A 26,776-nucleotide genomic window follows, 5' to 3' on the forward strand; every position below is an offset into this window, starting at 1 on the left:
CTGCCAGCAAATCACCTACAATGAGAAAGGAATAAAATATGCCTTCTTCCCATAAAGAGAGTCAGCAAATCAAGATTCTTTTAAATATGATGAAGCTAATGGTATTTATAGAAGCAACAAGACTCCACAGAGAACTGATATCTGGCTTATTCTTGGCTCTGCTCATTAATTACCATGAGATCATGGCCAGGAGAACTGACTCAGTTTCCCCAGATGTGAAATCTGAACATGTCCATGCTCTAATGTTTGTTGAATGTTGTTGAATGTTCCTTATAAAAACAGTAGAGGAATTCGAGTCTGAGCTCAAATTATCCAGGGACTTTGTCTCTTTATCTAACTCCAAATCCTTTGGGTGCCAGGAAGCAAGGCAGCAGAAAGGAAAAGATTTAAAACTCAAGCTATAGCTCATTAAAGTTGAATGGGGATTTAAAGGGAGACTACTTCATCATCCTCATTTTAGATTATGGTCCTAAAGCTGAGGGCTAAAACCCATGTCTCCAAAGGTCTACACTTAGTGGCATTTTCTGTTACACTGCTTGGCCTCTCACTCAAACCAGGCAATTTTTGCCTTGACTGCTCTGTTGTTAAGAGTTTGGGGGTGGGAGTGTGGGGGGGGGGGTCAGTAAAAGCTGGAAGAAGAGTCAACATTTTTTGCAAAATGAGGAGTCTTTTCTTCTGTCATGCCAATGTCACAGTGTCAAAACAAAAGGAGATTTGAGATTGAGATGATGTTCTATTTTTAAGTTATCTCTAAACAGAAAAACACAAAAGTTTATTAATTTTTAAAAAGTAAGAGTGGATCCTGTAGATGGCAGTCAAACTTCCCAGAAAGGTGGGTAAGGAAAGAACAGGATTTTGGAACACTGTACATACTATTAGACTTTTTTCAAGGTATGATTTTTTTTCCTCTTCTTCCTCTTTTTTCAAAAAAATTTTGTAATAAAGCACAACTCTGAGAGGTGAGATACAAGGGGGAATTCAGGTAACTAAAAATAAAATTGTTTTTAAAGAGGTAACTGAGTATGTCTCCCAGATCAAGTACCACTCTTCACTTGATTCATCAGGCTGCAGCATTCTGAATACATTTTCATTGTGAAATGAAAATTTCATACACCTCCCAAATCACAAAGTACACAACAACGTGTTTAAAATTCATTTATTGAAAACTGAAAAGGGAAAAAAATCAAACATCTCCCCCATGTAACAACGGTCTAATGTAAAAAGTACAGGAGTTCAATTGATCCAGAAAGTTCCCCCTCATACACAATCCTTCATCGTAGAGGACACAGAGAAATCCACGGCCAAATGAGTGCTGCTCTGGCCAAAGGGAACCTCTTTGTAAAACAAGCCCTGACCTGGCCAGGTTGACTGGTTGCAGGGTTTTAAATGATGCTTTATAGATGATGCCTTAGATTTCAGGATTTTCCACAAATCAAGGACTTTAAGACCAACAAGCTATTCTTCCTCCTTCACACTCCCAAGTATACCTTGCTTCCCCAACCCTACCAAGTCTTGAATGTAGAATATCTGTCAATAGGACCAATTTCAACAACTTTACCTTGACTATATCAACAAAAGCCAAATTCAGAATCTTTGACTTCTGTGGACTTCCTTATAAACCGTTACTCAGTTCTGAGAGTTAGGAGTACCAACTGGCACTTAAAAGTGCCGATTTCTATGTGTCCAAAGGCCTCTCTTAAAAACATCTCAGCTTTTTTTCCCCTTTGATGGCTGAAAATGTTGTACATTTATAATTATTTTGTAAAAATCTAAGATTTAAATTATACCTATATGTAATAAATTAGAACAAAATCCATTACTCACAGTAGCATTCAAATCTACATCATCTATTATCTTCTTGTTGAATATCTCTGAATGTACAAATGATGAGTTAATTCCCTTGGAAAGACAAAGAAGTTGGCTGTGTTAATAATGCTGTCAGGGGTTCTTAACCTGGAATCTGTGAATAGATTTCAGGGAGCCTATGAACTTGGAAGGGGAAAAAATTACACCTTTATCTTCACTAGCCTCTTAGCTGAAACTTAGCATTTCCTCTACTTATGGATGTAGGTAATAAAATATTATTCTAAGCAGAAGTCCATAGGCTAGGCCTGATTATTAAAAGGGTCCACGACACCAAAAGGCTAAGAACTTCCTGAATTAACTAGAGAACTGGAGAGAGGGGAAGAGAAGGGAGACAGCATGTTATTTCCTCACCCAGAAGATGGATATGACAATATTCTCCTGAGAATTTTTTAAAGCTGGGACACTCTTAGTGGACACACCACTATAAATTATTTTGAATAACACTGTCACTTTTCTTAAATATGTTTTCATAAAGCAAGTGGGTCAACAATTTCTTCAGCAGTTTGCATCTTAATACTACTAATAACATACCAAAAAGCTAGTTCAACTATGCTTGACAACAGGACAAATGAACTCAGACAATCCAAAAGTTTAAGTCTGGCTAGTTTCCAAGACACTCCCTCCCTCCCAGGTAACAATATAAACACCCTGCAATGAGAAGCAGATCTAAATTTCACCTCTTCTCTGTTTCTTCCTAACTACTAACAAGTAGTAACATTTTCAAACAATGAAGCACAGACAGTGGGTGAATCAGAGACACTATTGAGCCATGCGTGAAATAACAGCAAACATGTTTATAGCACGCCAAAGTTTCTACATATCTCATTTGATTCAGAAAATGAAGATTGGCTCTCAAACAATCATGACTTTGCATAACTGTTTAGTTACGAAGAGAGACCTTTCTTGGTGAACCCATAGCTTCAATATCTCCCCAGTGACACCCCTCCTTCTCCTCAGCAGTCCTAGAAGACTCACTGGGGAAAACAAACAAAACATCTGAACTCATAACTACACTCAGAATGAAATAGATCCTTTTTCCAGGCTCTTAAAGAACCACATAAGACAAAGAAAGGCTACATCTGGACCAGGTGGAAACCATTTTAGAACACTGCTCAAGCCTTCTTTCCAAGCCAACTAGATTCATTACAATTTAAGGCAGAATTTCAAAGGCTGAGTAAAGGGAAGGCATAGGGAAGAGAAGTGCTGATAAAAATCAGCTGGGCTCCTATTCGACTGGAAAGCAGGCACCACAGAGGAGCATAAAGTTCAGTGCAAAGGTAGAGACTGCTGTAAAACCATCCCACCTTAAATAACTCTTAGTACAAATGCTAACCATGTTTCCATTCAAAGTATGCACCCAATTGGCCGAGTTGTGATATTCTCCCTCCCAAACCACCTTCGTGTAACCTACATTCTAAATTCAACATTTCCATTCATGACCCACAGGCAGAAAAATCAGCAATGACTGGTCAGGAAGGATCGCATCAAATCTTGAACCCAAGAGAATAACAGAAAATGAACTTCTTTGAAATGAACTTGGTTCAAGTACCAAGAGATTTACAATAAATCATCTAACTCCAATCTACCAATATTCTGCAAAAGGGGCAGAGCTTTGCAAATAAAAGTAATCACTGGTGCAAAAGAGAGTTGGAGAAGTCATGATACTCTCCAAAGAGAACCACTAACTTCTCTGAAAACCAAACCCTGAAGCCACATCATGTGATCTCATGGAGGATCTCAACATAACCATAAATAGAACTGCTGACTGCAGAAAGTGCTGTCTGTCCTAATTTTTCCACAGGAAAATGAAAATTCCCCTCTACTATTAAACACCAACATTTTGGCTTTTGTTAGCAATCTGGATCAATTCTCACCTCAGTAAAAAGTAAAGCTAATCACAAATTTCAAAATTAGTATGATTAAACCATTGTGCCATAATGGACTACCTGGTATGAATTTCTCTCTTCTCCTAGATAGGAAACTTACAGGTATTATAAATTATTTCCACATGCAAAATTTTTTTTGGCAATTTCCCATTCACATTCATCTAGCCTGGAATCAAAGAATGTCTAAAGAACATAACGGCCAAAAAGATGGCTCCTAAGAAACCAAAGCATTCTCATAGTACAGATCATCCCCTGTAGAAAAATGGCAGCTTGGAAGGTGTTGGCCCAGTTGAGCCTTCCTACAGAAATTACCTGCCCTCAATGGCCAAGGCATTCCCTACAGCCCAACATGAGCTATTTCTCAGCCAAAGAAGATTCCCAGTCCAAGGGCTGTGACCTGCGTTATTTTAATAAATGTTTATGGGTCTCCTTTATTGACAAAGACCAGAAAGGCAGAGAGCAGAATGTCCAATGTAAAGAGTTTGTGTTGTCGCTGTCACCCTGAATAAGTCCTCATCTTCAATCCACAGAAAAGGCCCAAGGTTGTATTGACATGCTACACAGTCAAGACTCAGAGGGAATCGGGAGTCCGTTAGTTTAAGTATCTTATTCAAAAATACCTTTTTAATTCAGTTTATTTAAACAAGGCTGAAAGAAAGCCAAAAGGTGCACACAACCAAAGCCTAGACTACCTTAGCACTTCTTTTAGTAGATCTTGTCAAGAGAAGAGCAAAGAGTATGTGGGTTTGGAGCTTCTAGGCCCAGTCTTGCCATGGCACAAAACAGTTTATTTTTGCTGCAGGCTTCATCTCCCTGCTTCACAGAGAAGAATCCAATTCAGAAAAGTCCTTAGACTCTGTGATTAAAGAAACCATGCTTTAAACTCTTGGATGGCAAACATAACCAGTGGCACTTAGTCCTAATCAGCCTCTTTTTATGCATCTCAATATACACTCCATTAAACAACCAGTACTCTCTTCAGGAGCAGAGAACAGATTTTCAATACACTCTCAGGGCTTTATGAGAATCTAAGAAAAATAAAGAGTAAACGAATGAAAGGCAGTGCCCAGGACACTGAATTTGAGGTGATCCTGTTTCAAACTGAAAAATGCCAGTCAGGAGCTACCACCAAATAAATATAGAAATACAGAAGAGTTTCATAGGAAAATCTAAGGCAAAGAGCTAGTCCTCCTTCAGCAAGGGGGAACATTGAGCCACCATTTTTTCCACTATGTTCAATTGCCTAATGGGATAAATTGGCCAAACTGATCCGAAAGGATTCATATCAACCACATGTGCCACAAGCACAAAAAACTGAACACCCTCTAAGAATCTTATCAGTGTAGGAAAAAGTCTTGTGTGACTGCATTAAGGCAAAAGAAAAGGCCTAAAAATAATTCTAAAAAGCAAAATGGAAGGCCTGGGATTTTGGACATGTTCTAAGACAATAAAAATAACGGCAATATTAAAGCAGGATCTTGAAAATAGATTAAGATTTACTGTGTTGCATGAGGATCACGAGCTGTATCATCCACAAAGAAAGTTAACCTCCAAAAGATGGCAAAGAATGCTCAGGGGACAGACATCACTCACGATCTGTAATTCACAGCGTATTCTGCATGCCTTGGTGCAAGGTTTCTCAAACCCGAGCACTCCGTTCACACACAAACCAAAGGCCTTTGAGGAGAGTCCACTTCAACTGCGATACAACTTTAGCGTCGACTAGCACGCGTCTTAATAGGTTACAATTTTAAGTGATTCTGACATGTTGCGAAGATGCAAATCCCAAAGGAAGATGTCCAGGATTATCCCTTCCACCTTGCACTCAGAATTATCTGGCATAATGTGCCATGCCCAGCTCTTAACATAGGTGTACAAAGGATGGCATCTATAAAAATTAATGCAATGTCATCTTTTTACAGACACAGACTTGGAAGGGACTGTCAAGATGGTCAGCTGAACTAGAGTAAGGATGAGAGAGAGTACAAGGCAAGCTTTGTGAGTACCAGGAACAGGGGTAACCAACTCTATTTTATTCCTACGGCTCTACTGTTTATACGTGGCTGCTCCTTCCAGAATCTCAGCGCACTGACATTCAAGCGGCAAGGATCATTAGCTTCATTTTACAAACGGAGAAGCTCAGGCTAGAGGTTAAATGCTTTATCCAAAGTCTGACTGAGTCAGTGGGAGAGCCCAGACTACAGACTAGGTTTCCGAACTCTCAATCTGATACTCTAACCTCTAGACCGAAGTGCCTGCCAGACAGGTTCTATGTACTAAAAATGGACACACCCAAGTGAGTAATTCACATTCCTGTCTTCCAAGGAAATTCGGCTCCAGACTCCAGCCCACCTCAGTTCTACAAGTCATTATCTTTCTGTTTTATCCAAGGAAGAACAGCAAACAGGACCTCCATTTTCTAATCAACCCTCCACATGGACTACAGTAAGATTCATCACTACGCGTGTCAAAGAGATTTCAGACATTACACTATAAACTTCCCTGAAATGGATTTGTTTTCCCTGGAAAGCTGCCAAAAGCCAGACAAGCTCACTCCCTCAGTCTCACAATTTCACACAGCCCTGGACTGCTCCTCTCAGTCTTGTTCTGATTTAGTTTTGTTCTGTTTAAGTAGCAACATGCTCAATGTTCTTCTCCAAAGGTTACTGGCAAATGGACAGGTCTATATTACATACTATATATAAAGTATTTCAAGGAAGGGTGCTTGAATTTATACTCCTTTGACAATAAAGTGTGCATTTTGGTAAAAAGGCCTTATTTCAAAAGTGCATGCTGCTTCTAATCATAGATACCAGTGTCTGGGAGTCTTATCTCCTCCATCAGAAGCCAAAGGAGATGAGAGATTCCCTTCCATCGAGCCTCCCTCTCAGATGAGCAATAGATCGTCAAGTTGTCAACGCCTGAATATTCTTGAGCATTTCATCAAAAGCTTCTGGGGAAGGGGGCTCAGCATTCTGGAACGTGGCCTTGATCCTGCTGTATAGGCTGAACGACTTCAGTTCCAGCCAGATGAACCCAAAGCGATCCTCGTCAAACAGGATGAAGACACCTGGAGTCCGCTCCGGACTGGTGAAGCCATGTCCTGCTATGAGGCCTGTGCCATAGAAACTAAGGGAAGAGAAAAGGAAAAGGTGGTAAGGGAAAAAGGGAAGGAGAAAGGGTGTAAAGCAGCAAGGCAGATGAGAGAAGTTTTTTAAAGGCACACAAGCAACAAGTTACTCACATATACTGTGAAGGGAAGGAGGGGATGCAGAAAGGAATATATCCAAATCTGTCAAACTCTAGGTAAACCTGGCTTTTAAAAAACCTGAAAAACATCAGGAATGACTATGCCAAGAGGGAGCTATGTTTTCCACAAAAGAAGTGTCCAAAGGTCCATGGACTCTACCAGTATGTACTATACCACTATAACAAGCTATTTTCATGTAAAAAAAAAAAAACAGGTCGCAGCAAAGAGAAATTCTTGTTCATTTGCATGCTTGCTTTTTTTCCCTCACCTTTGTCTTTGCTAAACCTAAATATCATTGTTAATATAATAGTAATACATAAAAACCTCAGCATTAGCCAACAGCAAGTATGTAGAGAATGTTAACACTAAATGATTGAGTTTACTGAGCTTCAATTATGTCCCAAGAACTGTATTAACTAAGCACAGGGCTATAAATGCAAACAATGAAACAATCCCCATTCTCAAAGAGCTTATATTCTATCAGGGTAAACATGCTCAGATATAATAAACATGTACAGAATAACTACAAGGTCACTAAAAACAAAAGAAGGGAGGGAATGCCCTGGCAACTGGAGATTAACAAGAAAGGTTCCATGTATCTGAACTGAGTTTTTTAAGAAAGTGAGTGATTCTTTTCTTTTGTTTTTTTTTTTAATGGAGAAATCAATTTTTAATATGGGGGGCCTACAACAACGTTGGCAAAGGCAATCCAGGTTTCACCTGAAAATTCAGATAACAAGGAACTCATTACCTAATGCAAATGTTCATTTCATTTTTAGACAATTATTAAGTTTGGAGCAGCATTTTCTTTTTTTAATTTATTTTTTATTATATACTTAGTAATCAACAACAACATCAAAATAAATTTAACTGAGAAAATGCATAAAAAAGATTATGTGAAACCACAAATTCCACATTGTTTACAATTTGATTAAAAACATGTAAGTTTTATAGGTATGCTAATATAAACATCCTCTGCTTTTGAGTTCCCTTTGGGTTTGTTTTACTCAGATATGTTTTTCTTGACTTTGTGGTTATTTTTTTAATGTAATCATGGATATGTATTATTTTTATTCTCTTCTCTTTTCATCTCCATATATTTCCCTTATTTCCTTTATATTTCCAATATGTCATTTCTAAAAACATAATATAATCCATTACATTCAAATATTAAAATCTACTCAGTCATTTCTCCCATTCATTGCATTTGTATTATTTCCAGTTATTTTGTCATACTAAACAAAGCTTCAATAAATATTTTCACACATATGCATCTTTTTACCCACTCCATAATGTCCATGGAGTCTAACCCAAGTAATGGGTTCTCTGGGTCAATGAGCACAAACAGCTTTACAGCTCTTAATGTCAATGGAGCTACTATAGATAATGAAGCATCTCTGAGATGTTGTGGCCCTGGAATAAGAGTTCCACTAGGTATGACCAAGCTAGAAATACCTGTTTTGGAAAGAGTATGGTCCTGGAAACAGATTGTATCTGCTGTCTAAGGATAAATCTAGCAAAATATGGTCTTGGTAATATGTTCATTGAGAACCAGGTAGGCTAAAGTGATCAAATTAAATGGTGATAGAAGCTTGGAGAAACAGGTCTAATATTCCATTGCTACAGCAGCTGTGATTTTTTTTTTAAAAGAAAACAAGTAGTGACTGATTTTACAAAGCAGAAGTGAGGAGGAATGGATCTCAGGCCAGAGGGATGATCCATGCAAAGGCAAGACAGTGAGATGTGCTATCTACAAGAGAACAGAAAAAGGACAATTTGGCTGAAATATGTGGAGTGTGTGAAGATAATATATTGAGGCTGGAAAATTAAACTGGGTGTGGGTCATGAAGGATTTTATAAGTCAAACAGGGCAATTTATATTCTGTACCCTAGACCAAGGGTTCCTAATATGGGGATCTGAGAACTTGCTTTTTTCACATTCTAATAAATAGTACTCATTACAACTGGCTCTCATTGTAATCCTATTTATTTTACTTTCTAAATTTAAAGACAGAATTCTAAAGAGTCCATAGGCTTCACCAGACGGTTATAGGGAACCCAAAAAAGCGAAGAACCCCTTCTTAAGGCTACAGGAAGCCCTTGTTGTTTAATGAGCTGGGAGATAGCATGGTCAGATCTACATTTAAGAGGGTGACTATGTAATACTTCTTCCTAGAGAACCCTGAGTATAAAGTGAGTTGGTCCTAGACCCCATTCAAAGCAATAATGATAAGAGCACAGATAGCCTGTGAATGTAGAGGTCAAGGACCAGAATTCAAATGTTAGCTCTGACACTATGGTCCTGTTAGGAGCCTGGAAAAATCATTTCACTTTCTGGATCTCAGTTTTCTCTATCTGTAAAATGAAGGGTATGAAAGATAACCCTTAGAGCTATCAGTATGTCATCCTAGTATCATGGACTCCTTTATAAGGCTTTCTCAAAATAAAAATCCCATAGACAGTAATAAGTATATGTTCGATTTTTGTTTTGTTTCCTTTGGAGAAGCCTAGACCCATGATTTTATCAGAGGAGAGGCCTTCCAGGGTGGAAAACACCTCAACTAGTACAGGTCAATAATTCATCTGTCTTGAGGCAAAGTAAGGGATCACCATGGATAGGTAGCCAGGTCCGGAACTGGGAAAACCCAGATTCAAATCTGGTCTCAGACAATTCCTACCTGTGTGACCCTGGGAAAGTCAATTAACCCTCACTGCCTAACCCTTGCCCCTCTTCTGTCTTAGAATTCAAACTAAGAAAGTAAAGGTTTTTAAAAAAGAAGAAGAGTGGTGACTTTCCCAAATAAGTGGCGAAAAAAGGGTACTTGTAGATATATGTCACACCAAAGGGTTTTAATCCTGGTAGATTACAAGAGATGTGTCTACTAGGGCTCATTCTCCTACATGCCAAAAACAGATCAAATCAGAATAATAAAAGGAAGCCCCTCCCCAGCAACATTCTCTCAAAAGACCCAGAGCAACAGTGGCTTCTCCTTTGGTTCCATATGTCTCCTGCTTAACGAGGAGAAGGGAGAAGTTCAGACTGTTTGAGCAAGAGTGACAAACTAGAGTTAAAACCAATTAGGCAAGAGTTTGGCCTTGTGCCAGGAAGGCCAGGGCAGCACTCTCCTAACTCTCCAGGTCAGGGCGTGAGTCTGAGAAGCAGAGACGAATGATTCTCATTGAGGGATGAAAGGTACCCTCTGCCCCAAGCAGCTGACGGTCATCCGCAGCATTCAAGCAATAAAGTTGGGCCACTGATTACTTAATACTATCTCAATCCTGGGCTAAATCCGGAGTTCCTCAATGTGAGACATTCTCTCCACTAGTACAGAATGCCGTTCATTGATGCCTTCCTGACCCCATTCTCTAGGACTCCTTTCTAAAATTGCAGCTCGTGAGGACTTAGCTCTCTGGACCTGCCTCCCCTCCCAATCCTATCTTTCCTCAACAATATCCCATGATCACAGACTCCGAGGTAGAAGGCAGCAGTAGGGGGTCCCCAAGCCCAACCCTCTCATTATGTAGATAAGGAAACTGAGGCCTGACATTGAATGGCGTGTCCAGGAACAAGTGATCAACGAGCCCGGGGGTCTCCTTCCCTTTGCTTTTGAGACCATCGTGAGACGAGGTCATTTGCCACAGAAAATCACTTGTGAAATGCTGCCAATCCCCATCTCCCACTTCCCTGAAGAACACCTCATTATGTGTGCATTCCCAGGAGGACGTCTATGGGTCGGTTGTTGGTGCGCTCTCACATGTAAGCTTTTTTTTAAATACAAAAATTGTCACGTCCCCCTTTCTCTCCCTAAATGATTTGATACCACATCGGTCCTAGACAGCCCGGGTCACCTCCGCACAGCTTGCTGGTCACAGGCTTCGTCTGAGCCACTCACTCTCATCGGACCTCCCCTCTCGGGGGTCCTCTTCGCACCATCTCAGGGCCCAAAGGGGACCCGAGCGCAGACCCGGCCTCCCCGGTGCTGACTGAAGGACCAAGGGAAGAAGGTGAGCTCTCGGCCGGGCAACAGGGAGGAAGGCTGGTCTGCCCCAGAGCGGCCTGAAAGGAGCTGCTCCATCGTGAAGGGGCAGGTCCCTCGGCTCCAGGGAGGAGGCGGGGTCTCGTCCCTTTTCACAGCACTGTACACATCTGGCACCGACAGAAGGAGGGCCAGATCAGCCCTCGGCCGGGGCTCCTTTCAGGGTCGCCGATGAGCTCATGCTCTCTCGCGTACCAAAGATAGGCACAGAAAAAGGAGGGGAAGAAAACCTGCAAAGGGCTAATGGCACTGTTAGCAAACCCACAAGCCCTAGGCCAAGCTGCACTGTTCTGCCTTGGGGGAGGGCCGGCAGCTCCCCCAAGTCCGGCTGGGAGGCCTCTAAAGCCCAGCCCAGACCAGCCAGCAAAGGGAGATCCTGGGACCCTCACCGCTCCCCAGAGGAGATCTCCGACACGCCACCCACCACAGTGGAATGCAGAGGCCCAAACTTCCCACTAAGAAGTCAGGCGCCCCAGGTCTTACCACATCCGGCACGTTCGAGGGTAGTCTTCATTTCTCGAGATCACGCCTGCGGGCAGCACAAAAGGCTGCCCCCCCTCGGACGGGGCTGGCTCAGGGGCTGCCGGTGGCCCGTCTCCCGAGGCTTCCAGCCCCTTCTCAGTCCCGCCTCCTCCTTCTGCCCCCCAGGAGGGCGCAGGGGCGGGCTGCTCCGGCTTCTGGTACGCGGGGGGCTCCGGCGGACACTCTCTGGCGCTCGGGGGGGCCTGGCCCGGCCCCTCCTCCTGCCCCTCGGGCTGCTGCTGCTGCTGCTGCTCCTGGCGCACCTGCTCGCGCACCTCCAGGATGATGCGTGAGAGCTCGTTAAAGTTCCGGAGGTTCTCCACGTCAGGCAGCTGGATGCGGTGCATGAGGTCAATCTCCACCGTCTGCTGGCCGGCAGGAATGTTGGGATCGCCCTAAAAGAAGATCGGTGGTGGTCATTTCAGGGACAGCCAGGAAGCACGCGGGCTCCTCTGATGGTCCAGCTCGGAAGACCAGCGGCCGCCTTCCCTCCCCGGTCTGCTCCTAAGATACCTTGTGCCGGAGGACAACGTGCCGGGCGCTCAAGGAGCCCACGTATCGACAGGCTCTTTCACAGCCTGGGCTCCTGGGGACTCGAGGGGAGAAGCGGGGAGATGCTGTGGAACCCCCACCCGCCCCGCAACGCCCATCCCTCTGCTCCTGTCACTTGGAGCACTATGCGTGTCATACCTCTTTATTCCAAGGTTTGTGGTCAAAGCCAGTAGAGATGGGGGACGGGTACCATCTAGCCAGGTCAGAAACGAATTGCAATGACTAGTCTAAGTCAATCCATTAAAAACAATGGGGGGGGGGGGGGGAGGGGGGACTTGGTGCAAAATTCTGAAGAAATCTAAAATGTTTAAAGAATGTAAGAATTCCAAAGAAAAAAAGAACCTGGCTAAGCTCATAATTAGCCCCCTAGAAAAGGATTTCTGGCAAGGACAGAAAAAAACAGGGAAGGGAATGGATGGATGATGACTCCCTGTGGATGGTGAGGAGGATGCCCAGAAAAAGTGGGCCTAAGAGGCAAATTTCTCCGAGCAGAGGTCATCGGACAAAGGCTGCTATCGAGGGATCAAGCCGCTTTGAGGAAAACAGTTTCAACCTGAAATCCCTGGTGGGGTGGACGGGAAGCCGAGCCCTGGCCCTCCCGGACACTCAGCTCGGGCCTTTCCCGGGCCTTTGGCTACAATCCTGAGCTCCCAGAATCTCGGTCACACAAGGCTTTACCCCTAGACCCAAGGTCAGCTTATAAAAAGGCTAAACAGGAGCTAAAATGTCTAGCCAGGAAGGGTGTAAAAGACCACTTCTAGAGGAGGAAACTGAGGTCAGGGACAAGATATCCCCTAGTCAGGGGGCGATGCAAGGACAGCGTTTAAAGCGGATCCAATATCCTCCTGGCAGCAAACTAGCCTCACAAGCTGAAGCAGCGTCCTGCCGGAGCTCAGGTACAAACATCGAGCTACAAAAAACTGTGTTAGTACACATGCCTTTTACAAAGCACCCCGCGTCCATTAAGCCTCATCAGAGCCTGTGTGGGAGCTCCAATCCCTCTTGACAGAAGAGGAAATGGAAGGCAGAGAAGGCTAAGAGACTTGGCCACAGCCATTCCATGCAGAGGTGGGATCTGAACCCTGGACTCTGACTCAGCCTCCAACACATCCCATAAGGGATTTCATACCACAAACAGACCACTCAAGCAAGCTAACCACCAAAGGGTCTGATGAACAGAGATTCACAGCCTTATCACCCACAAGTGCTCCAAACTGCCTGTCCACTTTTACAGGATGCTGCTCTCCTGGGAATGGAGGCTGGGAGCTGATGGAACATCAGAGGCCATCTGGCCCATTGAGGAGACTCAACCCCAGGTCACACAGAGGGAGGAACAGAGTCAGGATTCAAATCCAAGGCCCACAGTGATGGATCTGAGTTTGAATTCTTGGCCTGCCCGTTACAATTGAGGTTATCCTCATGATGCAAGACATGTCCCCTTCTCTGGATCTCAATTTTTTCAATTATAAAATCAAAGAACAGGTCTAGCTGTATGACCCTGTGCAAGTCACTCTAATCCTTACCACTGTTCTGTCTTAGAATTAATACTTAGTGTTGGTTCTAAGACAGAAGGGAAGGTTTAAAAAAAAAAATCCAAGGAGGCCTCGATGATTTCTAAGGTCTCTTCCATTTCTAAATCTATGAGATGATCATAGGCTCATCACATTGTTTGATTCATATTATTCCCCCACCTGACCACACTGAGAAAAGTTAACTCCTGGAAATGGCTCTGAAGTCAAAGGAGTCAGCAAGGCACCAAGAGGAGGAGACGACGAGAGCAGCTCACCGTTATCTTTGTCCCTTTGGCACATTTCCCATGGAAGCTCAGCATGACGATCTCCAAGCCATGACTCCCATAAGTTCCCTTGAAGAGGCCTGGCTTGATGAGATCATCTGGTCTTGTAGGGGGGAGGTAGATCCGTCTATATGTCAGACAATTGCTGCAAAAGATGGAAACCAAATGAACTAAAATGTCAGCCAAGCAGTTACAACATCAAGGTTTTCTGTACTCCTGGAAAGAACTATCACCTAATTTTCCCTCTTTAAACTTCTGGAAACATCATGGCTTGTTTGGCCAGGGACTTGCTAAGAGTTGCTCCCAGAAGACAACCAGATGACATCTTAGACAGGTTTGGCCCAATGCTACAGCTTCTCCTCTCCCACAGTCCATCAGGCCTATTGCCAGCCTAGGCAGTAACCTCTAAATCCAAAATAAGGAGTACTCATCCAAAAAACCTCCCCACACACAGCAACACACACATCCAATTTACAGGAGAATTCTTTAAAAACCAGTGAAGCCATTTTGTTGTTGTGCTGAAAACATCCGAGGTGTAGCTCCAAGAACACCCTAGGAGAGCAGAAGGAAATATTCTGCTTTTAGTTCTGTTATCCTTGGATAAAAATCACACGTAACCAGAAGGAGGCACCATGTGACACAGCAGCTAAAACAGGGTTTAAAACATGTGAGCACCTAGGAGGTCATTAGCAAGGACGAGTTTTGGAAAATATCTTGTCCAAAGGGGACAAGAACAAAACCAAAGAATTCACAGCTCAAGCAGAGAGAAGAGTGCTTCACATCTGCATAAATATGAGTCCATTCAGCAAGACACGTAATTCATCAGTGTGATCTCACAAACCATCTATAATTCAACAATTAGAGATCTGCCTATGGCTCAAGGAGGTGAATGGATTTGCCTGTATCACACAGCTAGTAAATGTCAAAGAATTTGAACCCAGGTCTTCCTGACTCCATCTGCCTTTCCAAAGGAAGGATACCCAACAACTTTTTATATGCATCATCAATTTTATATATCCAGAAAGTGAAAGACTTAAGAATTTTGACTAATGCAATGCCCAGTGGCAATCCAGAGACTGATGAAGCAGGCTACCTACCTCCTAATAGAGAAATAGGAGATGAGACTCTGGGTATACAGACTTGAGACCTATATTTTTTGGACATGGCTAATGTGGGAATTAGTTTTGTTTAACTATGTATGTGTGCTACAAGGATTTTGCTTTTCTCCCCTATCCCAAAGAAAGAGGGAGAGAAAACAGATATTTATTAATTGAAAAACTTAAATTAAAAGTTTATAATACTCCTGTCTATATATGTGTGTGTATATGCTTGTATATACACATGCACAAACACATATATTTGCAGAGATGTATTCACTTTAAAATTTTAATTTTTATCCATCTATGTGAATGACAGAACTTTATACATACATACGAGAGAGAGAGAGAGAGAGAGAGAGAGAGAGAGAGAGAGAGAGAGAGAGAGAGAGAGAGAGAAATACAGAGGGAAAAGGGAGAAAGCAAAAGAAAGCTAGGGAAATAAAGGAAGAAACTTCATTAAATTCTTTTTTTTCTTCCATTTTTGAAGAAACTTCATTAACTTCTAACTGATGTGAGGAGAGAGGACGGCACATTCCACCAAAGTCTATCTCTGATGTACAAACACTGGAGGTCCTACCAAACTTGGAGAGAGAGAATGGTTGTCTGCCATCTGAGGCCTGACCTAGCTAAGTACAGAAGAGAGATTCATGTGGGCTCCTGCAATTCTCAAAGAATTCTCTTGTACCAAGCAATCAAAAAAAGTAATTTGCACAAACTTTGAAAGGAATGCACACACAATGACTAAATTGCAGAACACTAAAGTACTGCAGTGTACATGTACAAACATATACATATTATATGGATATTTAAATATCTGTTTTGCATAGACAAAAATTCAAATAATCAAAGTCTTCTCAAACAAGCAAGTCGTAAGGAGAAAAGGTTTGTGGAACTGAACTGGACAGCTTCATCATTTTCACAGGCGACAAGATATAACTCAGACTTCTTTGCATGTAATGCTAACACTTACTCATATTGACTAGTATAAATGAACTTCATCAAGATCAGCTCTTGCATATGCTCATGGAAAATGTCTTCCAAGGTCCGTCCCCATTCTTCTCTCAGCCATGTTCGGAATTCCTTCCAAAATAATAAAATTTATGAAACTCTCCACAGAAACATGGCACAAACAGACATCTCTAGAGGACTACCTCCCAGCTGTTCAGTAATAAACTACATACTAGTATATTTCCACTGTGTACTGTATAACAATTTAATTCTTTAAAACTACATAAAACTAACATGGATTAGACAAAGCTCTTGGTCCCTGATTCTGCAAAGTGTTTTTCATTATTTCATTATTTAGAATTAACTCTAATATTCAGAAGATTCAAAACTTATTTCCAAATTATTATAATTTCTCAAGTGTTTCATATCACTTTACTTTCCCAAATCCAAAGAAGTTAGCAAAAGGGAATTAACTGATTCCTGGAATGGAATTCTTTGAAAAAAGGGCATTGTAAAGACCAAAGAAGGATTAACATAAAAATGGAAATTAAAATGTAGGTGTGGTTAGAACATGCAAACATAATTTTTTGTCTTTTGTTATTGTTGTAAAGACTATAAATTTTATTGTAAATTTTATTGTAAAAGCTGTAAATGGCATCAAAGACTAGGCCTTGGTTAAAATTAAAACTTTGTTTTCTATGAACACAAAGGACACATCAATACCAACCATAAGAATATCAACCAACCCAAACAAACTAGGGGGGAAAATCTCTTAAGTAAAGATGTTCCAACAATAACTGATTAGGGAACTGAGAATGGAGAAGGAAGGTAAGTAAGGGAATAGAATGGAATGAAAAAATGCATTAAGAAACTATCAACTTCTTTTTTTTAAACCCTTATCTTTCATCTTGGAATCTATACAGGGGCTAGGCAATGGGGGTTAAGTGACTTGCCCAGGGTCACACAGCTAGGAAGTGTCTGGGCCCAGATTTGAACCCAGGACCTCCTGTCTCAAAGCCTGGCTTTCAATCCACTGAACCACCCAGCTGCCCTGAAATTATCAACTTCTAAAACAGAAGCAATAGCGCCAACTCCTAGGTAAAATCAAAGAACAATCCCAGAACCTCTACAAAAACTTAGCACCTTCCTAAAATAAACACAGAGCCTAGGGATTGGGTTGTTATGACAAAAATACCAAAAGGCAACATGAGTTTGTTTTTAGTAATAAAATATTTGTGGTGGCATGTTATACTCTAGTCCTTCCTCCTGACCAGGCATTAGATGTCTTTGAGCCCCAAGGAGTTTAAAGAATCAATTTGGCATTCCATGTGGGAAAGCTTACTACTACATAGAGCTGGCACAATTAATACTTACTAATAGCCTGATGAACTCATTTGATGAGATTTATTTATTTCTTCTCATCCCACACCACTAATAACTGACCATCCCCAAGCATAAAGATTCACAATGATTATTATGAATGATTATACTAAAAAATGTATTTGGATGGCTAATACAGAAATAGGTTTTGCATGACTTCCATGTATAATGGGCATCAAATTGCTTGCCTTCTTGATAGATAGGTCATGGAGAGGCTGGAGGGAGAAAGAATTATGAACCAAAAAAATGTTTTAATGTTAGAAAGTAAGGGGCAACGAAGTGGTTCAGTGGATAGAGAGCCAGGCCTGGAGTCTGGAGGACCAGGGTTCAAATCTGGCCTCACACACTTCCTAACTGTGTGACTCTAGACAAGTTCCTTAACCCCAACTGCTTAGCCCTTACTGTTCTTCTGCCTTAGAACCAATACTTAGTGTTGATTCTGAACCAAAGATAAGGGGGGAGAGAGGGAGAGAGAGGGGTGGGGGAGAGAGAGAGAGAGAGAGAGAGAGAGAGAGAGAGAGAGAGAGAGAGAGAGAGAGAGAGAGAGAGAGAGAGAGAGAGAGAGAGAGAGAGAGAGAGAGAGAGAGAGAGAGAGAGAGAGGGAGGGAGGGAGGGAGGGAGGGAGGAAGGGAGGGAGGGAGGGAGGGAGGGAGGGAGGGAGGGAGGAAGATTAAAGTTAAAAATCAAGTTGTATCTAGTATCGCAAATTCACTCTTTTTACTGTAATGAATGGCTAATTACGTAAGTTCATTAGCTGACAAATTATATGAGAGTTTAAATGGAACTATAAAAGTTGTCATTTGACTGACCAAAAAGTGAAAACAGAATTGCAGAGCCTTGAAATATATTCTTAAAAAACAACCTTAACCGAAGACTACTTTCAAACTTGTTTTACACCTGTTGACAGGGTAATGACTGCACCTGCCATAGCAACCAATGGGTACTCCAGAAGCATCTACAAAGGGCAGCCACTCTTGGAAGTGGCACTCAGAGAGGAAGGAAGGGGGAGTTCTTTTTTACTATGCCTTTAAGTCTTTGAAACCCTAAAACGGATAGCCACACACTGACTAGAACGGGGGCAATTAGTGAGCAGAAAGAAAAAAAAAATAAAGCTCCACGTGCCACCAGTCTGCGCATGCTGGCAATCTCCAATTTCAGCAGCTAGGAGACGGCTCCCCACACAGCACTGGACTGCCTTCCTTGAAACCCTAAAATCCAGAGCAACAGGCTTAGCAGGGCAGTCACTTTGATGACTTTGTTTCCCAAAGTCATAGTTGAGGAAACGTCCTCAACTAAATTAATCTGCTTCTAGTTATCACCTCAAACATCCACGTGTTCAGGGAAACAAAGCACACTTAAAATGTTTTTAATAATGGGTACATTTTACTTGTCTTTAATTTGTGTCACCGTAATAGACTACAGCTTAATAGAGGAATAAATGGAAGGAAGAGCACTGGGGGCTGGGAAAGCTGCCAATTCCCCTTAGAGGCACTTACAACAATAAATAAAAACCATCACTTTTACTTTATTTTTTAAAGCCAGTTTCTTGGATATTTTATATACACATGCTGCCTAGGTACCTACAACTCAAACCAATAACAAAATGAGACACGCGTAGTAGTGTAGTGGAGAGAACACTAGACCTGGAGTCAGGAGAAACCTGGGGTTTAAACCCCCCTCTCACACTGACCAGCTGTGTGATCCTGGGCAAGTCACTTAGCCTCTGAGCCTTGGCTTTCTCATCTGTAAAATGAGGATAATAATGCCTATCTAGTACCTATCTTGAGAAGGCTATTTTGAGGGTTAAATGAGATAACACATATAAAAGTACCTTATAAACCTTAAGAACTATATACATATACACACATATTCACACACACACACATCAGTTACTATTACTATTAACAATAAAATAAGGCACAAAATGGTGTCTACACAAAACAAAAGGCTTGAAACCAAATCAGTTCTTTTTAACAGCTTCATAGTTTACTCTACAGACAGAATCACTGATTCATGACAGCAGCCCTAAAGTTGTGTCTGACCAACAAGCTTACATACCACCTGTTCTCCAGGTAAGAGAGTGAGGACATGAAGGCTCCAAATAAAGAAACATATTGTTTCCCAAAGTCATAATCCAAAAGGAAGAACCTTACTATATAACCCAGTAAAACTAGCATTCCAAAATCTTTTCTTCAATAACACTTCCCTAACTATGGAATTTAGAACAGCTACAAAATTTTAAGAAATCACTGTAGAGCCTCTGAAACCAAGCCAATGTATTATCTGAACTAAAAAATACCTTTTGATTAAATTAACACTTTCACTTTAAACGCTTTCTAAAGATAATTCCGGCCGCTTAACAAAGGGGATATAAATATTACAGTTTAGTGCATTCATGTTAGTGGAGAAAACTTATATGTAGGAACACATTCATATGGAACAACTTCTAAAAATGCATTAAAATACCACCTCTGTGCTAAGTCCTTTGCTAATAATATCTCTATAGTCTCTTTCTCAAAAAGGAATGCAGTAAATAGTGAGTAACATATCCCTGTTAGGATATTCTTAGGGGGCCCACCCACCTGCACACCAAACAGACTTACCTCTTGCCTCCCACCAGACATCCTATGATGATCTGTCTGGTTGCACTTCGTAGAAAATTCATCCTTCTTCACAATCTATGATTCAGAGGAGAAGAAAAAGAGAACTGACAACAAGAAGTCTCTTAGGAGTAGTGTGGCAAAAGAGACTCATGTACACACCTTGAAACCGGAAATCAGGGTCACTCCAAGATAATCCCCTCTGGTTGACTCAATTAGTCAAACAAAATCCTATCTTGAAGGCCATTTTTGAGAGCAGTACGTGTGAAAGGTTAAAATGGCGGAAGCCCATGAGCACCCTGAAATTACTTCTCAGAGGCCAGGGTACAAGGGACACTAAAGGGAAAAAGCTACACATTCTGTCCTCACAAGACTTCGAGTTAAGCAAAAAGGAGCCCTTTGCTATTTAGATAAATAATCCACTACTACTCTCAGAGATGGTCCTGATTATTTGCCAAAATCTACCACCAAGAGGAGGCCAGTCTACTGTAAGCAGGTGCTCCTGCAACAGGAAAGACACACGTGTGGGAAAATCGATTTTTCTTTCAAGAGTGACATCAAGTCAAAAGAAATTAAATAATTCATAAGAGGGACAGGATTTAAAAGATTTTTTTTCTTTTCTTCATAATTACTGGCATAATATAGGATCTTTAGCCAAGACTAGGAACTCATAACTCAACTAGCATTTGACCAAGTACATATTCCTGGTTTACTTCAATGGAGAAGTATATATTGTGGCTTACCTGAATATGGCCATTATGGGGCCCTTTGTGGCCATACATACACTCAACAGTTGCAGACTTTCTTTCCATTAAGTGAATCCTAAATAGAGGTTTAAATCTCATTGGGTCATCAACATGGGGGTCATGGGGAGGCAGATACATCCAGCCAATGATAAATAAACCATCTACCTGTACCAAAAAGAGAGGAGGACATGAGAAAGAGTTAAAAACCCTTCAATGACTGATTGATCTTAAAAGTCCCCATAATTCTAGCCTAGTCTCTCTAAAAAGGCTGTTATTTTCCACTACCTCTTCTGAATCTACTTCAGTTATGGAGACAGCTTTTCCTATCACCAACCTAGAACTGTCTCGTGTAAATTTTAACAAAAGGGTTAGCAATCCTCTACACAACAGCCTTAGCAAACGCATGATATCTTCAATAAATAGCTTACTTCTGTTCTATGCCAAAAGACCCATATAGCAGATAGCAGCTCCCCCTTTTATAGGTTTGGGAAATAGAGAACAAAGAACGGAACAGAGTAGGTGACATCACAGAATTGAGGGCAATATAATTGACTGGAAGTATAGTAGTAGAGGCTAGCAACAATGCCTCCATCCCCTGTTGTGCCTAAGAAATACTCAAAGTTTGAGTTTGAGTGCAAGATCAAAAGGTAATAGGCCAATCCTTTTTGGACAGCAAACCAGCTATCCTTGAAGGATGGCTTGGTTGTGGTATAAAGATGCTATACTTTTATAAAACTCCCTGGTATTCACACACATACCCTAAGGACAGCTAAATTCCTTGAGGCAAGAATAGATCGATGATTAGGAGGAAAGCTGGATTTCTAAAATTAACTCATTACAAACTAGCTGAATTCTCAACTAAAGTTCAGAGACAAGCAACCATGACTTTAGCAGTTACAAAACAAAATCAATTAACTGTAAATAGGATCAATAAATAAATGGCATAGAATCAATCTTAACCTTCTCAGGACTCAAATATATGGCAAATTATCAGTGAAAGAGAGAAAAGAAAAGGCACCTCCTAATACAGATTTCAATTGTAGGACACTCCATGAATCAATGTTTGATCAAAATCTTCTTTTCACATAGAGCCTAACTCCAGATATGTGGCTTTTTGCTCTAAAGAGAGAGGCCAGGAAAAACAGACTTCAATTTCTAACTCTTAAGATCACAGGTCTGGAGCTATAAGTAATCCTACTATACGCCTAAGCTCACTCATGTTTCACAGTCCTAGCAAAAAAAGACCAAATGAAATCAACTGGATTATCCAAGTTCACACAGGTAGGAAGCTGCAGAGTTAGGATTCAAACTCTTTGACTGCCAATCCAGACTTCTATCAAATGTGTTATGCTGTGCCAAGACCATGATCTGGGACAAGATTGTGCTGGCAGTTATTATTTCCTAAGGAATTATCTGTTTCCTTTTACTTATTTACTGCTTTTAGAAGATATACTTTCTCCTTGCTCCATTACTCACTGCCAATAAGAAAAACAATTCATTGCTAGGTCTATTTTCCAAGGAGATCAGGAAAACAGGAAAAGAACTTATATATTTCAAAATACTTATAGCACCTCTCCTTGTTGTAGCAATGATCTGGGAACTGAGGGAATTTCCATCAATTGGGAAATACCTAAACAAATTGCAGTATATAATTGGATGGAATATTACTGCATCATAAGAAATGATGAGCATATTAATTTTTTTAAAACTTGGAAAGAACTACATGGGATAATGAAGAGTGAAATGAGAAGGACCAAGGGAACATTATATATATATATATATATATATATATATATATATACACACACACACACACACACACACACACACACAGATTTAATATTTAAAGAATAATGAATATCCACCTCCAGAGAATGAACTGAGAAGTGGAAACAAGAAAGACAAAAGCTATATTTTTTGCCAGATGGTGCCTTCTATACTGTGGGGAGGGGTGGGAGGGGATAAATTAAAAAATTTTAATAAAAAAGAAATACCATTAGACCTTAAGGAAAAATAAAAGAATGAAAAGCAATCCCTCCCCTTGCTGAAAGAAAAGATTAAAAAAAAAAACCTACTATGATTGTCTCAAAAGGAAAACATTCAAAAACCAAGCCACAATTTTTCTCTAATAACACTAGATGAGGCCTGAAAAATGAATTCTTAATTAGTGCTTCTTCCAAGTTCAAAGGCCATTTATCCCTCAGCAGAATTCAAGACAAAGGAACAAAACATTAAATGGAACAACAAAGGATAGTCAAAATTTTATAGGGAAGTTCATTTAAACCAGATCTATAAGCCTTAAAAATGGCTTAAAAAAAAAAAGCCTTAAAAGTGGCTATACACCTCCTCTAAGCAAGAGGCCCATATTTGTATTCCTATATGTCTCACTGGCTATATCTACTTTTTAAAAGTAGGTAGGGAAAAAAATTTTTTTAAATCCCAATTCATTCAAAAAGAATGCTAAAATATAAAATATTTTAATGGGAGGGGAGTGTAGCCCGTACTACAGCAATAAATTTACTTTAATATGTATCTTAACCCTCCCTTCTCTCCCAAACAAACTCATCTCCAGTAGATCCTGATCCTGATTGAACACATTGTGACTGGGGTAGGCAGCTGGAATTTAATAGTAAAATGGGCTTGTGAATTTTAGTGGATGATTTAAACACTGTATAAAAGAGGACTGGCAAAGAGCCAAATCCTCCCTTATTTCCAGAATTCTAACACTGGATATATATGAGAGTGGGCTTAAATGTTAAAAATAGAATTCTCCAACCAGCACCCTACTTCATTCCCAAAGATTTATCATAACTATAGCATATACTGCAATGAAATCTCAGGAGGAATTAAAGGGTTTGGGGGGGGGGGGGTAACACATATTGGGCATAGGCTGCCCTACCACATACTTTGGGATCTTTCAGTTTAAAGGAAAGTGGGTAAAGGGAAATTTCAGTCCCACCTTTCCTTCCATCCTTTCTGCATGGTCACTTCCTAGCCCAAGGGACAACAAGAGAAATTCTAGTCACCTGAGGGACATTCATGGAAGAAACACCTAGACTTCATGCTTTGACCTAGAGGTAATTAGAACTCCCAAGGAATTCATTAGACCTCTAGGGCCAGCCAAGGATTCAAGGGAACTCTTCAGAATCATTAAATGTCAGAGGCAGTTTCAAGGACCTTGGATGGTCCTAATAAAACCCCAAAACTACTAAATTCAGTAGCAGAATTTGGCTTATTATCATGAAAGTCAGTGGTGTCAAATTCAAATGGAAATTAATCCCTGCTGCCACATAATGACTTGGTAAACTACAAATTAACATCAACTACATTGTACTATATTTTTGTTTACTTTGTTAAATAATTCTTAACTACATTTTCATCTAGGACTTGGGCTAGAAGTTTGATATCACTAAGGTAAAGTACTGCCCCTTTAATATATGTGGGAGAAAACATGATATCTTACAGCCTCCAGGGCTCCAAATTACCACAGTACTACTCAAGATCATTGTTTACTCACTTATACTAATGCCTAAAATTAATCTACTTACTCCTATTAAAATCCAAGAGTAACTGTCTTCCCTTTGGACCAGAGCTATAAACCTAATAAATCTGTATACTCAGAGTAAAGCTAGAAAGAATTTAATAGGAGATCAGATAAACCTAATTTCTAACTGCCAATTTCAGTTCTTCCAATTTGCCCAAAGTGTCCTGAAGGGAAGTAAGCCAATTTCAATAGCTTTGCTTCCCTGGTTTTTAATGTTATCTCTTGCTAAGGATAGTAGCCTCCTATGAATGCTAGTCTATTAAATTGAAGGTACAAATATGCCATGTAATGTTTAAGTACTTTTAGAAGCACACATGATAAAAGAAAAATAAATTCATCAGGGCGCCTAGTCATCAAAGACAAGGATCACAGGACTCTGGGTTAGAGGAGTAGCTGTGCTCTGGAGGCCACATGGTGCCCTCTTTGGGACCACTATGATATTTGCCATAATCACTAATCAGAATCTAGTCTTAAAGTTAAAGATTCATGACAGTATTTACAACAGTATCTGGAGACATGCTTAGTTCTGGAGACAAAGTTAGTTCACTTTGATTCCAATTTTGCAAATGCCTGGTCTATGCAGGACCTAGTCCTAGGGACCAGTGGGGCAGCTAACCCTCTACCAAAGCCAGCTAGGGACTATTCTCCCAGAGCATCTTTCAAATTGAGGCACAAACAAAAGAGAAGAAGCACACTGCCATGAATTACTCTGTAGGGAGGGCCATTTTGATGACTCTTTGCCTGCCACTCACTAGCTATAGGAAAGCAAATATAAACCAAGCCAGATGTTCCTCTGACATTTGTTTATCAAAAAGTCTATGAATAGTAAGATTTACAAAGTTTCTTCTAGTCAGACTTTGCTTGATAAGTTAATAAAACCTGACTCCCTGAAAAATTACTTAAGTAGAATTTATTGATATTTGAAATTTCACATAAGAATGAACACCAGTTTATACTGAAGGTTAAAAAAATCAATGAATATTAACGAGATCCCAGGAAGATGTGTATTGGGCACATAACAATATAAGAAACTTGGAAATGAAAACTTCATTCAGGAGTCTTCCTTGAAGTTTCCTCAAACATGTCCCAGTGTGGGTATGACCTTTGATAGAGATCATACCAACAGCTCTGAGCTAAACAAGACAACCACTAAATCCTCTCTGAATGCAAATGGTTGGTAGATTTCATAAGTAAGCCCCCTTTTTTGGTTCCCTATATGCAGAAATGCTCATGTTAATTAGCGTTTATTACATAATTAATAACAAAAGGGGAGACTGAATTTTTTTTTAACATAAGTAAATCTTCTTTGAGTACTTACCACAACATTCAACAGCCCTCCATAAGGCCCAATATCTGGTTGCCACAATCCCAAAATATGTCTATATCGGTGAAGCACTAGGCAGAGAGAAAAACATCAAGTGTACATTTCAAAATGAACACACTAGGGTGAATCAGAGAGGCTGACAAAGTTGAAGGGGAAAGGAGGAAGTGGGAAAGAATATATCCTATGTAGCTTTGGGAGAAAAATTCTAGTCTGAAAATGGAGAAAACATAGTCAATTCTGATAAGAAGCAGATGTTATCTAGAATTTTCCCAAGAATGAATGGCCAAAAACATTTTCAGTTACTACAGGTGTTTAATAAATCTTCGCATGACACAGAAAGTTATGAACCTAGGTGGGGTCCTTTTAAACAAACATCCCAGAAACTTGATTCAACAGCAAATATTTCCTGAGCACTTACTATTTAAAGAGATAGTCTCACATGCTGGGGTTAGTTATGTAAGACAGAATTGTCACTCAACCAGAAGTGTGACCTGTATAAAAAATAACCCTGGCACAGAGTGGATCAAAAGTGACACACGCTGGTGTGAAGTGTGACTGTTCTGGGGAGGACAGCCTTCACTCCAGCCAGACCAGATCAGATTACACAGAAATGGTAGTCAAGATGGGTCTTGAAGGAGCTAAATGGACAAAATAACTCATAAGGGAAAATATCCCAACAGGCACAGAGTCAGGTAAGCATAGGACCTGTTCAGGGAAAGGTGAGTAAATCCAAAGGGGCAGGAGCCCCCAAAGGGAAGGAGCTAAGCCTGGAAAAGGAGACCTGGGGCAGCTTGCAGAGATCCTGAAGCAAAGGGTCTGGATTTCATTGGTGACTGATGGGAAGGCAGGGAAGGTTTTATAATCACAAATGGTATGATGTGTGGGACAAAGCTGTTATCCTGGTAGTCTTGATCCTTATTCCAATGTTGCTGCTACCACTCAACATATCTGTACATATGTTGACCAGTATAGAAGCCCCAGCAGAAAGAGCAATCTCATCATCTTCAGACATACCTCATTTCTGGAGTCAATGAAGGATTACCTCATTCAAGCACCAGACCTGGCTCCAAATGACTTTTGGTTCTTTCCCAAAATTAGAACTACTCTCAGAGGGAAAAGTTTTGCCACTCCTAGGGAGATTCTAAAGTATGGACCCCAAGCTCTGAAGCCAGCTCCCCAAGAAAAGTTCTAAAGATGCCCTGGGCATCCTTGGAATAAGTATAGAG

The 26,776-nt window shown here is 40.7% G+C and overlaps 1 protein-coding gene across 6 annotated transcripts in view; it reads right to left on the bottom strand.

The window, feature by feature from the left end:
- Nucleotides 1-1,142: 1,142 nt before the first annotated feature.
- The window catches only part of FBXO31 (F-box protein 31), a 55,159-nt gene continuing 29,525 nt past the window's right edge, over nucleotides 1,143-26,776 (bottom strand). For all 6 annotated transcript variants that reach the window (XM_056810514.1, XM_016427867.2, XM_007477267.3 and 3 more), the window contains 7 exons: nucleotides 25,545-25,621; nucleotides 20,680-20,847; nucleotides 19,940-20,014; nucleotides 15,979-16,088; nucleotides 13,900-14,053; nucleotides 11,523-11,956; nucleotides 1,143-6,881 (listed from right to left, as the gene is read on the bottom strand). In XM_056810514.1, coding sequence (XP_056666492.1) covers nucleotides 6,659-6,881; nucleotides 11,523-11,956; nucleotides 13,900-14,053; nucleotides 15,979-16,088; nucleotides 19,940-20,014; nucleotides 20,680-20,847; nucleotides 25,545-25,621 — 1,241 coding nt within the window. In that variant the 3' untranslated portion in view covers nucleotides 1,143-6,658. The remainder of the gene's footprint in view (nucleotides 6,882-11,522; nucleotides 11,957-13,899; nucleotides 14,054-15,978; nucleotides 16,089-19,939; nucleotides 20,015-20,679; nucleotides 20,848-25,544; nucleotides 25,622-26,776) is intronic.

Source organism: Monodelphis domestica, chromosome 1 (assembly GCF_027887165.1).
Source record: "Monodelphis domestica isolate mMonDom1 chromosome 1, mMonDom1.pri, whole genome shotgun sequence".
NCBI classification, from domain to species: domain Eukaryota; kingdom Metazoa; phylum Chordata; class Mammalia; order Didelphimorphia; family Didelphidae; genus Monodelphis; species Monodelphis domestica.